This window comes from Erythrolamprus reginae, chromosome 1 (assembly GCF_031021105.1).
Source record: "Erythrolamprus reginae isolate rEryReg1 chromosome 1, rEryReg1.hap1, whole genome shotgun sequence".
NCBI classification, from domain to species: Eukaryota; Metazoa; Chordata; class Lepidosauria; order Squamata; family Dipsadidae; genus Erythrolamprus; species Erythrolamprus reginae.
Window position 1 is genome coordinate 163,655,574 of NC_091950.1, and position 14,820 is coordinate 163,670,393.

General features: G+C 33.7%; 1 protein-coding gene across 1 annotated transcript in view; it reads right to left on the minus strand.

Moving 5' to 3' along the window:
• Positions 1 to 5,332: 5,332 nt before the first annotated feature.
• The window catches only part of DPP10 (dipeptidyl peptidase like 10), a 259,843-nt gene continuing 250,355 nt past the window's right edge, over positions 5,333 to 14,820 (minus strand). The window contains exons 22-26 of the mRNA XM_070731023.1: positions 11,617 to 11,716; positions 11,039 to 11,097; positions 10,873 to 10,945; positions 9,157 to 9,230; positions 5,333 to 6,412 (exon numbers count right to left, since the gene is read on the minus strand). Coding sequence (XP_070587124.1) covers positions 6,275 to 6,412; positions 9,157 to 9,230; positions 10,873 to 10,945; positions 11,039 to 11,097; positions 11,617 to 11,716 — 444 coding nt within the window. The 3' untranslated portion in view covers positions 5,333 to 6,274. The remainder of the gene's footprint in view (positions 6,413 to 9,156; positions 9,231 to 10,872; positions 10,946 to 11,038; positions 11,098 to 11,616; positions 11,717 to 14,820) is intronic.

A 14,820-nucleotide genomic window follows, 5' to 3' on the forward strand; every position in this document is an offset into this window, starting at 1 on the left:
ATAACTTTGAATAAGCTCTTCTTTTAAGCTAAAATAATAAAATGTAAAAACACACAACAGGAAAAATGCATGTTCAAAAAAAAATGGGCATTGAATAAACCAAATGGCTTTTTCATTCCCAACACTATTTTGGTACAAACTCTTCCAAAGTATTTCAAAGAATACTTACCTTTTAATGTTTTCTCCTTTTATAAGTATAAATGGTCTGCCTTTCTTGTTTTCTATCCCTCTGCAGAACTCTCTGATGAATTGGGTATCATTTGAAATTATTCTTCCAAGTATAATATGCTATACACAGAATCCCTTTCTTCCCATTATGCAAAGAAATCTTTTTTCTCTAATCAAAGTAGTAACCGCAACTGTTCAACATGTATTTGCCCACCTGCAGCTCTTAGTAAAATGCATTTTTAAATATAAAACACAGCTGAAGAAAAGGAGAACTTCTGATAAAACTGTAGCAAGTTCAGAATGGAGAAAATATGTTTCTTCATCACCACTGGGTTATCTATTCATTAGCATTTCTGTATATTTTGCCGTCCTTTGAACCATTGTTCTACAGTTCTACTATTTTAACAGGTGTAAGTTTATTTCAAGGTCCTGATTAATGATAAACAATCTGACCCAATGGAATTATATTTGAAACGTATAATTTGAAATATTGTTAATTGAAATGAAAATGCCAATGTACAGCTAGGTAATAGAAGCTTTAGAGTAGTTTTAATTGGCACGAATTAAATTTATTATATTATTTACTGACCTAACTGGTCCTACATCACGTTATCCCATGTTTTGTCCCAAATTATAGTTGAAATTGGTAAAAGAATTATATACAGTTAGGCATTCTGAGAGTGAGATGGGGTTACCTAAATTTGACAAATAAAACATAAACAAAATATCTTGGTTCCTTGTGGTATAGTCATGAAAGCAATGACATCTTAAAATAACACTTCATTAAATATCTCAATATTTTCCAAAGTATGTGTTATCCCCCAGAACTATTTGCAAGTGAATATATTTGTCTAAGCATTTGACCCAGTCCACATTTCTGATATGAATCAGACCCTGGACTGTTTGTATTCGGATCACTGAAGTATGCGGAAATTCAATTCATGCAGCCAAAGACATTTAAATTGAATTGACTTAATCTGACCCAATAGCAATAGAAACCAGTAATAATGGCACCTGTTGAGTAGTGAGAAACGTTTGTTCATTATTTGTCTGGATTGTGTCCAAGAAAGGTCTGCCACCTTATGCCACCACTTAAGAACAGTGTCAACAGCTGCTGAGAAAATCCTGACATCCATTTTTGGCATTTGGAAAAAAAGATATTCAAGACAATGTTAATACTGTTAAATATTAGAATTTATAAAATAGGAACAGAATAAATAAATTGGAAAATTGTGGGAAATCATTGGATCGTCGTATCTTTACATGGGATCTTTACATTTGTAAGTGATTTCTTAAAAGTAAATTAAGATTCTTCAGAATAAAAGAGCACTTTTTGAATCTCACTCTTGCTGGGCTAATCGATGTGATATGATGTTTTTGAAGGAAGTTGAAAAGCATTAATTGTGTTGGAAGAAGCTAGATAATAGGGTTCTTCTTTTTTGTAAAAACCTGGCCATTTATCTTAAGGTTCCTCAGCGATATTTCCTCTAAGCTGTATGGCTGCACATGTAACGAGAAATAGAACAGAACAGAACAGAACAGAACAGCAGTGTTCGACAGGATCTTGGCGATCTTCTAGTCCAACCCCCTGTTTAGGCAGGAGCATAATGAACATTTCACAGGACCTACTCTATGTGCTATTCAGTTAAGTTGATAAAATGCCTTGCTATGTTTTTGTATTGTTCTACTGAGGCAATACAATAGAGAAAAATGTTAAAGCAAGAAATATTGCTCAAGGGAAGAATCTTCAATAGTTCATTGGTTTTCCCAACACATTTGTTCTGAAATTATCAAACAGGATTCAGAAATCATTTATAATTAGGTGAAACCCAAAAAATATCTCATTACTTTCAGCTCTAATTTAAATAAGAGGCTCTCCCTCTCCCCCTTTTTTCTACTCCTTTGTTATTATTTGTACTCAGGCTATAATATTTCTTTGTTTTGAGGGCTTCATTATAGTCTTTATTGATTTTTCTGTGAATCTATCTCTAGGCAGGGCAAGATAAAATTTTAACAGCATCTTAATTTAAGGACATTTTTTCCAACAATAGCATACTCTGTTTAGACTGAAGTTAGATCATGTTAGTTTTCTGGTAATAATAGATTTATAATTGATGTTCTCGCTTTTCTTCAAAATAGATAGGAATCAGCAACTGTAGATGAATTGAATACAGAGGAAACCTTGACAATTTCTGAAATAGGTTTTGATATCTTTCAGGTTTCTGCAAATCTGTATTGATTGATATAGTGCATTCAGCTTAATTATATTAATGGTGTACTTTTTCTTTAAATTTATGTTCAGGTAGAGTCAAGGATTTTCTCTACCTCCTTTTCTCTTTAATTTGGTTTAGAGTCCCTTGTCAACTTAAGAAAAGTGTAAAATTGTAAAATCAGTTATTAAGATCATGGAGCACACATAAAAGGCACTGAAGATGTTACCTAGTGGGGTAATAAAACTTCTGCAGTCAAGTTGAAATTGCACAAAGGACTTAAGACACAAAAGATTATATTGGCTGGTAATGGGTTTCATGCATAAATTACCAAATATGTTTTCTCTTATGCCATTAGTATGTGAGACTGAAATTCAATGTAGTTATTCAATAAACTACACTAAAGTGGACTTGATGCCACATGATCACTGTAATAATTTGGAAAAGTGAAGAAACAAGTTATGTCCTCAATACATTCCCTTGAAAATGAATATACATATATTAAATATGAATATAACTTCATGGTTGATTTAGAGTCTGACAGATTTCCCCATAATCATTTAGTAGTAGTATTTTAAACAAATGTACAACAGTGAATATATTTATTTGACAAAAATATCCTGCAAGATTTTTGTTACACAAATTATGATTACCAGTTAAGAGTTTAAATTTTATGCTTCCATATTTATCATGGATCTTATCTTTACTAACTGACTGAACTGAAGAACTTCAAAATTCAGCTTTTCTTGGGGTTTCTTTTGAGGTTTATAATTTGACCCCATTGAAATCCTGGCAAATACTGGGATACTTGTTGGTGTGGGGATCATTGCTCATAGTTGTAATTGATGCTATAAGATATGTACAGAAAAGATGTAAAATTGACTCATGTATCCATGGAAAGCCTTCTCTCTCTTTTTTTAAAAAAGAGTTTTAAAGATAAAAGTTACACCTGCTTCTTTGTATACTAGACACATCAAAGAATTGCAATAAATCTTCTATGGGAAATGTAATTTTAGAGTTGAAGTGTTAACTCCTAAGTCCCCTGGAGAAGGGCGGCCTAGAAATCCAAGTAAGTAAGTAATATGTAAGTAAGTAAGTAAGTAAGTAAGTAAGTAAGTAAGTAAGTAAGTAAGTAAGTAAGTAAGTAAGTAGGTAAGTAAGTAGGTAAGTAAGTAGGTAAGTAAGTAAGTAAGTAAGTAAGTAAGTAACTAAGTAAATAAGTAAATAAGCAAACAAACAAATAATCAATCTACCTGGCTTTGTCTTATTCCATTATTATTGTGTTGAGGCAGACTCAAAGGATTCTGGATAAATAGCTGTATATTCAAGATGCATATATTCTTCTTAGCTAATTTTTTGGGAAAATTTGAAGTCTATTAATATTGCTATTCAACTAAAAATATTATACTTGACACAAAAATGTTGAAATAAATAAAACTAGAGTGGTACCTCTACCTACTTACGAACCTTTCTAGCTAAAACCCGGGTGTTCAATTTTTTTTGCCTCTTCTCAAGAACCATTTTCCACTTACAAACCCGAGCCTCCAAAACTGTAACTGGAAAAGGCAGGGAGAAGCCTCCGTGGGGCCTTTCTAGGAATCTCCTGGGAGAAAATAGGGCCGGATAAGGCGGGGAGAAATCTCAGTGGGGCCTCTCTAGGAATCTCCTCTGAGGAAACAGGGTCGGAAAAGGTGGGTAGAAACCTCCATGGGGCCTCTCTAGGAATCTCCTGGGAGGAAACAGAGCCTCCACCCTTCCTGTAGTTTCCCCAATTGCACGCATTATTTGCTTTTACATGATTCTTATGGAAAAACAATGCTTCTTCTTACAAACTTTTCTACTTAAGAATCGGGTCACAGAATGAATTAAGTTCATAAGTAGAGGTACCACTGTATATGTGCTTGTGGTCAGGACTTTGGAAAAAAATTGGTGAGATTTTTTTTTTGTTCTCTTTAAAACAATCTCAAGGTCTTTCTTAAAATTTCTCACATTTTATTACTATGCTTATAAACTTTGTTATTCTGCTAGTCTTTTAATGATGTGTATATTTTAACTTTAATAGTTTGTAGAATAAAAATGTTTTAAAAATTAATTTATGTTATTCTGCAATATAGGTGATTGATGGGTTAATAAATATTACATTTTGAGACAGTTTCATGTTGATGCTCAGGAAGGATTGTGAGCAAATCTAAGGGCTATACCCTCATATTTGGATGTATATAAATTTTATAATATCCTGAACTATATTTCACATGCAGTATAATCTAGAGTAGCAGCATCTCTTTTGATCTATAAAGAAAATTGAACTTTTCACCTGAGGAAAAATATATGTACTCAATTTACTATTTCAGGCAAGTAATTTTCAAAATAAAAAAATTGTATATTTATGCATTAAGAATATTACTTTAAAAATAGCGTGTATGCTTTAAATCTTCCAAGTGTTACAACACATGGCAAAATGGGTAAATATATATATTTTTAAAAACCCTGAAAATTGCATGAAAAAAGCTTTTTAAGTAAATCCAGCCCTGGGAAAAAATATTAAGTAGTGGAACCTTAAACCATTAGAATTGCCTCACTTACACATACTCCAAAGATCTCTAAAATTAAATAAATATAGCACATGTTCTCAGTTATATTTTGATGGCCAAAGTTCCCTGGTTTTTTTATTTCATGGCATCATTTTAAGGCTGAAATTCACCTTGATAAATACATGGATGCACCATAGGATTTTCATCTAAATGAAATAAAATAAAAATAAAAATAATTTATCAAGATACTTTCTTGAAACTACATGGAGACAAATAATTTCCAACTTATTCATCTGAGTTTAAATCATTCTTGTAACAGAATCAATGAACAGCTATGAAGCACAAAAGAAAATCTGACAGATAGCTTAGCTTTGCAATACGCTACCACCGAAGTTCAAAATGAAATCCCAACCAGTATGAAGTAAGGGGAGGAAACAGCTTTACAAAATAGCTCAGCAAAGTATTACTCTATGGCATTACATTGTTAATAAAATTTCTTTATCTGAAACTATAATTTAATATTCATGTATCTAATGTACAAGTGACAAAGTAATGTACTCTAAAATTAGAGTGTAACCAGCAAAATACTTTAAACAATACGAGAAAAAGCACAACCCAAACATTGCTTAGTATTTCAAAATATGCAACTTTTAACTGGGGAATAATTTTAGTTGTTGATGTTGATTGACACACACAGTAGGTGTAATTACCCTGGGAAAAAAAGGAAAACAAAGTGGACTTTGTTTTTTGTTGTTGTTACTGTTGTGGAAGGAGTCTTGTGCATATACATAAAGTTCAAGAATATACTACTGCAGTTTTGCTTGCTGATTGAGTTGGTATAACATTAATAATTAAAATCTACTTATCTGATTTGTCTTTCGGTTGACTAAAATGCATTTTTTCCAATATTTTGATGCTTAACAGTAAAAAAATGCACTTAATCTAAAATTACATTTGAATGTTAGACTGTAGGTTTCTTCTCCAAATATTAGCGGCCTATGAAAGTGTGCATTATCCTGAAATCAAAAAAGTTATGTGCATACTAAATAAAACAGAGCAATTACATACTGAACAAACAGTGAATCGTAACAAAATCAACATGCACTAACTCTACTCTTATGCAAAATTAATATCTTTCAGAAAACTGCATCCAACCTTTGGCTTTCTGCAAAGGTATACGTTTTGTTCCTTCATCACACATGGATTTGTGTATTCAAATCCCAGTTTTTTTAGCCCATTGTCACCAAGTGTGCTGCTCCGCTGCTATATACTTTGGCTGCCCTCAGGCTCCCAAAGAATCTGTTTTTTACAGTCAGCTTTAAATGTGGTTGTAGCAATCCTCATACAAGTCCAATTCTTCATTCCTTATTCATCGTCTTCTACTTCCTGTGTTAAAATGGGGGTTTCTTCCTTTAAGCAAGCACTAAAAAAGTTGAGAATTGTGCTATAAAGATGATATTTACTCTTCTCTAAGGTAATGTAGTGACCTTCATCTGGATAGATCTAGAATAGGAAAAATAGAAATAAATTAAATAGCATTAAAAAAACAGTTAACAAATTTTAAAATGCATTTGTAATGGTGGAAACCTTTGCATCTTATTTGGAAACTAAGGACCTAGAGTATGAAGGAAGAATGGAGAGGCACACACAGCAAGATGCTTTAAGTCTAGTGTGAAGTTTCCACAGTCTGTGTTGATTCTGAGAGCCATATCATCTGTTGGTATTGGTCCACTGTGCTTCATAAAGTTCAGATTCAATGCAGCCATCTACCAGGAGATTTTGGAGCACTTCAGGCTTCCTTTCACAGCCAAGTTTTATGGGGATGCTGACTTCAATTTTCCAGCAGGCATTGGCACCTGACCAAACTGCCAAAAGTACCAAAACCTGGTTTAATGACTGAAGAATTATTGTGCTTGATTGGCCAGCAAACCCGCCTGATCTGAGCCCCATAGAGAATCTATGGGTCATTGCCAAGAGAAAAATGAGAGACATAAGACCGAGCAATGAAGAAGACCTAAAGGCCGCTATTGAAGCATCCTAGCCTTCCATAATGCTTCAGCAATGCCACAGGCTGATAGCTTCCATGCCACACTCATTGAGGCAGTAATTGCTGCAGAAGGGGCCCAAACCAAGTACTGAGTACATTGTTATATTTTTCAGAGGTCCGATATTGTTCTATGTACAATCCTTGTTTTATTGATTTCATGTAATATTCTAATTTTCTGGTGGATTTTGGGTTTGCATGAGCTGTACCCCATAATCATCACAATTATGACAAATCATGGCTTGAACTATTTTGCCTTGCATGTAATGATTCTTTCTCATATATTACATTTCTCCTTTTAAGTTGCATTACTGAAATAAATGAACTTTTGCAAGTTATTATAATTTTTAAGGTTTCACCTATATACAATATTAATGCCATGAATATTTCAAGTTCAAAAAGTATGGTATAAGATTATTTCAATATTAATTGTCATAAAAAGTATTATACATTTTATATATTACAATTGCTTAAATTATTATTATTTTTTCTTTCTCTTCGGTCCATTTTGAGTAAAATAATTCTCAAAGATGTTCAAGTTATAGATAGCTAGGAATATATAGTCCTCAGAGAGGGGAAGCATAGGTAGGTAGGCAGGCAGGCAGGTAGGTAGGTACATAGATAGATAGATAGATAGATAGATAGATAGATAGATAGATAGATAGATAGATAGATAGATATGAAGGTCTTGGCATATTCGGGTTTCTTCCCGTGTAAGTTTCAGAGATTTTTGGCCACGTTTTGATGAAGTCCCACTAGCACAAGGACAAAAGCACCAGCCTGAAGATGACAAGTAGGACCTCGTCAAAACATTGCCACAAATCTCTGAAACGTATACGGGAAGAAACCTGAATATGCCAAGACCTTCATACCTGTACCCGTGAAAATCTACGAAAACACACACACACACACACACATATTTCCAGCACATTAAAAAAACAGGACATGAAACTGACTTCGAAAAAACTAAATTACTTTCCGAAACAGAACACTTATATAAAAAATAATCATGGAAGCCATATAAATAGAAAAACAACCCCTCAGTATGAATAAACATGATGACACGTCCCACCTACCAGAAATTTGGAAGCCAGCCCTAACCAAAAAAACATATCACAATCATCACCATGACAATCTTTTAACTAAACGTGATTCCATCAACCTATCAAATCATTAAAACACAGCCACCCAATCTATTTGCAACATTTAAACCAAATCTCCACCCCCACCACTATTTATAAGGAACAAATGGCAGTTGCAAACAAGCTATATTCAAAGCAGCACAAAGCTAACAACTTCAGCCTGATGATGATGAAATATTACATGGGCTAAAACCCGAACTCAGAACAATCTACATACATGCATACACATACACACACACACACACACACATACACACAAACATATATATGATAGTCTTGGCATATTCGGGTTTCTTCCCGTGTAGGATTCAGAAATTTCTGGCGACGTTTTGACGAGGTCCCACTCGTCATCTTCAGGCTGGTGCTTCTGTCCTTGTTGTAGAAGCACCAGCCTGAAGATGACAAGTGGGACCTCGTCGAAACGTCGCCAGAAATTTCTGAATCCTACACAGGAAGAAACCCGAATATGCCAAGACCATCATACTTGTACCCGTGAAAATCTACAAAAACAGATATAAATATATATATCACATGTTTTTAGAAATTTTAAAATTAAGGGAGACTAGGATGGCACCATTTTGGCCTTGTTCTGGCTTCATCAGCTAGCCAGATCCAGCAGCTTCATCAGCTAGCCAGATCCGGCAGCTTCTGCCTTGTAAGGCAGAGAATTAACCTCTAGGTCACCAGACCTGATCCCTTCAGCTCTGTACCAGGGAGGGGCTATATGTTCTTTATGTCGGATCACCCTGATATATTGAAGGAACATCACAGCTCCTTTTTGCCTCTAGGCCCAACCCAGGGCCATTATATGTGTGTGTGTATGTGTGTGTGTGTGTGCGTGTGTGTGTAGATTGTTCTGAGTTCGGGTTTTACCCCACGTAATGTAATATATTACATGGGGTAATAATATATATATACACACACACACACACACACAAAGTAAATTACACAGACAGGATTTCTAGACAAAGATGTATTTTAAATACATGCAACAAAAAGCATAAGGAATCTTCTAAATCTAAAAAGATGCATAAGCTATGACATTCCTAAATATTACATACCTGCATAGTATAATTCACTCCAGCTTTTATTAGATGTTTAATTAATTCTGCTGAGTGCTGAAAATGGACTTTAGCTATGGGACAACAACATCCAAGTGTTAGTGAAAGACATTATTAATATCAAGCAGTTTCTGCAGATTAATTAAGAATAGTCAAGATTTTGGGGAAAATGCTTTTTCTTTGTTAAGGATAACAAATTCTTTCTTAGAAATTTTACATTTTTCACTTAATAAGAAAAGTATAGCAGAGTGACTATAAATACTGTACATCTCATAAACTCATATCTCCTAATTTACATTGTGTATTCTTTTGGGGAGTTTAGTTGACTGAAAATTAAGTTAATGGACTTGTGATGTACTTTAGACAATTTTCAATGCGATCCTGTGCATATCCGTTGTGAACTAAAACCGTCTAAGTTCAACCGGACTTATTCCCAGGTATGTACTCTATTTATATGGCACACCTATTCAAGCTGAAAGTAAGATACTTCAACCAGCTTGCTATTATGATATCATGTGTATAAAACATTATGAAGAATATTGTATACCAGAGGTATTATTTCTTAATAATTGGTAAGGTTCAGAACATTTTTCAGTAATGCTGACATAAGTAATTAATGCAAGTTAATCCTGAATTCTGAAGTGTAATCTAATTATAAATCAATCTTCTCTTTTATTGTACTGTTATCACATTTCTACCACCTTTTCAAATGTTTGTTTGGAAACAATATGAAACATTGTAAGCATGTACTGTATAATCATAGAGAGAGTTATTGTCCAACCACTTATATGTGACTTGGGCCACATATAAAACATGCAATATACCATATTTTCTTGCATTATAAAACACACTTTCCCCCCTCAAAACGTGGATAGAAATGTCTGTATGTTTAATAGAGTGAATGTTGCCAAAGCAATTTGTCTTATCAATCCTCTATGATATTAGGGGAAAAATATTTTGAATTTTTGTTTTGTTTCACAACTAAGGACTTTTATAAATGAAAAACTCTGGATAGGCTGTTATTTTCTACATTGATGCTATATTCAACAATTTCCAAATATATTATACCATTTTCAATTCTTCTGCCTGGAATGTCTAAGCACTTGTTTTCTTTGGATAGTACCTAGTAACTACCTAGTAAAGCAGCCACATCAGCCACAAAGAAAAATAATCAGAGGTGAGTGGTGACCAGGTGGGGCCAACCAGAGGCGGTATTTGCCGGTTTGATGAACCATCCAGATTTCTGCTACCAGTTCGCCTGAACTGGTCTGAACCAGCTGAACATTACCTCTGGCTGAATGGAAGCCAAGAAAAAACATAGCCTATCTTAATTAGGAAGTTTCAGTAATGGAGCTATAAATGTATCAAGAAGGTCAATTTGATACTACAAATTTTTGTTCCACCTTACACAATTTGCCAATGGCAAAGCAGGAATAATTTAAGTGATGATTAATTTTTGATGTTCAACAGTTATTAATGCATATTGCTTGCCAACAAAGGCATTGCATTTCCTAAAGTTTAACAAATTGGTCCCTACAGCTACAAAGGGTTACAACAGAGTAGTGTCATCTGTTTGAATAGGAATGTGTTAATGGAATCTCACTAAGGGCAGACAAAACCAAATAATATAAAACTCCCATGTGCTTCATGCTTATCCTTCACTGAACTTCTGCAGAAGACAAACAACTAGGAAAGTGGTTTTGTGTAAATACTCACTATCCGCTGTCCCATGGATGATTAACAAATTTCCTTCCTTAAAGCCATTAATATTGTGCAATACGCTGGATGCCTTTTGGAAAGGAGAAAACATGAACATCTGTGATTGATTTGCATTTCCGTTACCTCCAGCACCCCCTACAGAACCATAGTATCTCTTACTCACTTGGTAAGCATTTTCTTCCTTAGAGGGATTGCCCAGGTATCTTTCTGAAAAGGCAGATGCTGTACATAGGAAATAGGAAAACTTAATAGCTATTAAATTACTTTTGGAGGAACGTACTAACATGTATGGCTGATGACATTTAAGCTCTGCTACAGAATCCAGTGGAGATGAGATGCAGACTTATAATCAGCAGAAAACATGATCTCCTGGCTCATCATTCAGCATGATCCCATTAGAAGCCTCCTGAAAGACATCTATCCCCCCAGCAGGCAAAGTGGGGAGCAACATGCAGATATCTTGATTACCTCTGGCTCTGTGGGTTCTGTTATGGGGCAGCCATTGTTATGGGGTAGCCAGCCACATGTGATGTGGAAAAGTGGGAAAGCGCTAAGGGCATCACCCGTTTTAAATGCAGATTTATTTATATATGTTAAACCTCATTGTCCTTTTTTTTTTTAAAAAAAGTAGGCTCTTTCTGAGTGAATTGCCTGCATTTGTAATATTATAAGTGCCTCAGCTGCAATAAAGAAAGGGAAAACGAGCTACCTGTGAAACAAACAATGATACAACCTACTCACCGTACAGTCGCATGTCTGTAATTGGTGCAATCACAGCTCCACACTTGAAAAGTTTTTCGTTGGACTTCAGAATCATTGATGCAAGATAACCTCCATAACCCTAGGAAGCAACTGATTTGAGTTATAATGTGCTCATTATTGCCTTGATGAGACTATTCTTTCTTATGCATGTCCCCACTTTTATATTTATTTCTATGGTTTCTCTTACACTTCTGGAGGCATAAATCAAAAGTTATTTCTTTAAAATAAATGACAGAGGATGCTTTGCTTCAGCATACAGTTTGAAAAAGTTCCAATGTTTGTACACCATTATTAAACATACACAAGATGAATTACTGTAGCTCTTTAATCATTTTCATTAAAGCAGAGTACTATAAAGCTGTTGTTGATCAATCATGTTTATTTATTTTGTGCAATCAGAAGTAGCCATACAGCTGTGAGTTTAATTCCAAACCAGTGAGTAAAATAATTTCTTTCCTTCAGCAGTCTACTGGGTGGAAAGGAAGAAACCTCACTTTTATTTTCCTCCTTTCAATATTTATATATTGCCATAGATATGAGTGCTACTGATTCAGTAATCACATGGTCTTATTTTTAGAATAGAATAGAATTCTTTATTGGCCAAGTGTAATTGGACACACAAAGAATTGCTCTCAGTGTACATAAAAGAAAATATAGATTTGTTAAGAATCACGAAGTTCAACATTTAATGATTGTCATAGGGGTCAAATAAGCAATGAAGAAACAATCAATGTTAATAATTATTTTAATTAAAAAATTATGATACTACTGGGTTGCTAAAGTTGCATAATGGATATTTGGAGCAGGATGAGCTAATCCAACCTTATATATGACTAGGACAAATAATTTAACTAGAGAGGGAAACATTTTTGTGTGGTTCAGAACATTTCAAACTAAATGAAGGTGGCAGTTTAAATACATTTGGGAATGCTCCTCCATTGTTAAAATCACACTTGTAAAAAATGAGCATATACGTAAAAGTTATAGATCCTTTTTTCTTACTTACATCATTCTCAGAACAAAAACTTTTAGACAAATAATACAATTATCAATATTGGTGTAAAGCAAGAAAGTTCCAAGATTGCTATATTTGTTTCTGAATAGTCAGTGGGATTTCAAGAAATTAAATCATTAGTCGCCCATTATCAAATCAGTTGGGGAGAACAGATATATAAATATAAAATAAATATCAAGTTTGCCAACTGTAATGTCTGTCTAAAAATTTAAACTGTATTTTCTTTTATTTTAAAGAATTAGTGTTTTGTAAAATACCCAGCACTGTATATTTCATATATTAATTCATAAATGAATATTTTAGAATGTATATACCTTCATTTCTTGTAGTTTTTCAACTATAAATGGTCAGTTAAATATAAGCATGAAAGAGATTGAATAATTTTTATATTTATAATAAATTTATTAATATGAATAAATTATAAAAAGAAATTATAAATAACACTTTAAAATTGATGTGGCTATGCCAAAAATAGGTTCCTCAGAAAATAGATGTCATTATTTTCTTTTTCCACTGCTAAAAATAATAACAATAATTGTGTGAGATGAAATTGGAGAAGTGTTTTGATTTGTTTATTTATTAAATTTATATGCTGCTCATCTCACTGAGAAAAACAATTCTTCCTTCCTCACTCTAACTTACCTAAATATTAAATTATATTCACTTAATGCGTTTTCATTTTAGAGCAGAGATTAGCAAAAGAGAAAAAAATCAATAGATTACTATGGACATCTATGATTCTAACTATTTTATTTATATCACATTTCTAATACAGTTATTTTATATACAGTATGTATCTGCCAACTTATTAAAAAGAACTATTTCTACTGATACATTAAAGACAGCTGTAATGCACCATCTACTGAGCTTTATAACATCTTTCATGATGAAGAGTTTTGAACAAAAGCTTGCATTCTGTTTTATACCATGCTGATCTTAGAAAAGTATTACTTCCCCATATATTTTAGAATTTTCCCAAGGAACAGCAGTGAGAGTTAATGTTGAATATATACTGTAAAGAATAGATTCAATACTAAGGCATGTCTTAATTAAAACTGTCTCACATCTGGAAATGTACTCCAAACCCTTAGTAATAACTGAAGATTACTGTTGAATATTGGAATTAATATTTTTTTTAAAAAACAAAACCTGAATGGTTTTGACTTTCTTTATGCCTGGGATGGGAGGAGGGGCTGGCGAAAAGTGGGAGGTAAAGAAGGAACAAGAACAGAGTTGCATTCATTATATTATTCGTAAAGAAGAAAGACATAAACAGTAGATGAGTTCAATTGAATCTGAAAATTTGGTGGTGGTGAAGACAGAAAAACTAAGATACACTGACATGGCACTAAAAATATTTTTGCTAAAGGTGAAACCATTTGTCTGGCTCATCTATTTATGCCAGAGGCAACAGAATACAACAAATGAGAGACTAACTAAGGATATCATGCACAGATGGTAGAAAAAAGGAGTTACTTTGAGCACATTGGACTGCGAGTGACTATGCATGTAAAATATGAATTTAATAGGACATTTAATAGCAAACTACTGCTACATTTTTCCAAGCCATTAATTTTGTACAAGAATACCAAAGCAAATGTAATTACATAAATCCTCTGCATTGAGGCTATAACAGTGTGATTCTGGGTGCACACAGGCACACATACAACCCCTGTGGGAAGCGCCTAAGCACCTCAATTCTAACAATTGTTTGTGGAGGTTGGCTGATCATGGAAAAAGGTGCAGCAACTTTAAGGTAACCCTGAGATATGCTACCTATGAATATGCACACAGTCCAAACTGCATTTTCTCTTTGTATCTGGCTGGATACCAGGAGTTATAAATTGTGGGCTTATATGCATTTTTAATGCTTGTAATCATTGTCATCAGAGTTTGGCTGGAATATTTTGTTTGTATTCATTTATTTATGATATATCTGGCTGTATGACATGCATCTGAATCTGGGTAGCATCACAGCCTAAGAACACAATAAAACACAAAACAATACATAACAAAGCCTACTCAGTTTAAATGGCAATAGAAATTGGAAACTGCTATTGTTATTAAATGGTTGTACCTGTAATAGACAGGGGGGAAGGAATCATCAAAACAAACAACTTAACTCCACTGTACCTACCATTAAAGGGAACACTCTCAACCCATTTAGC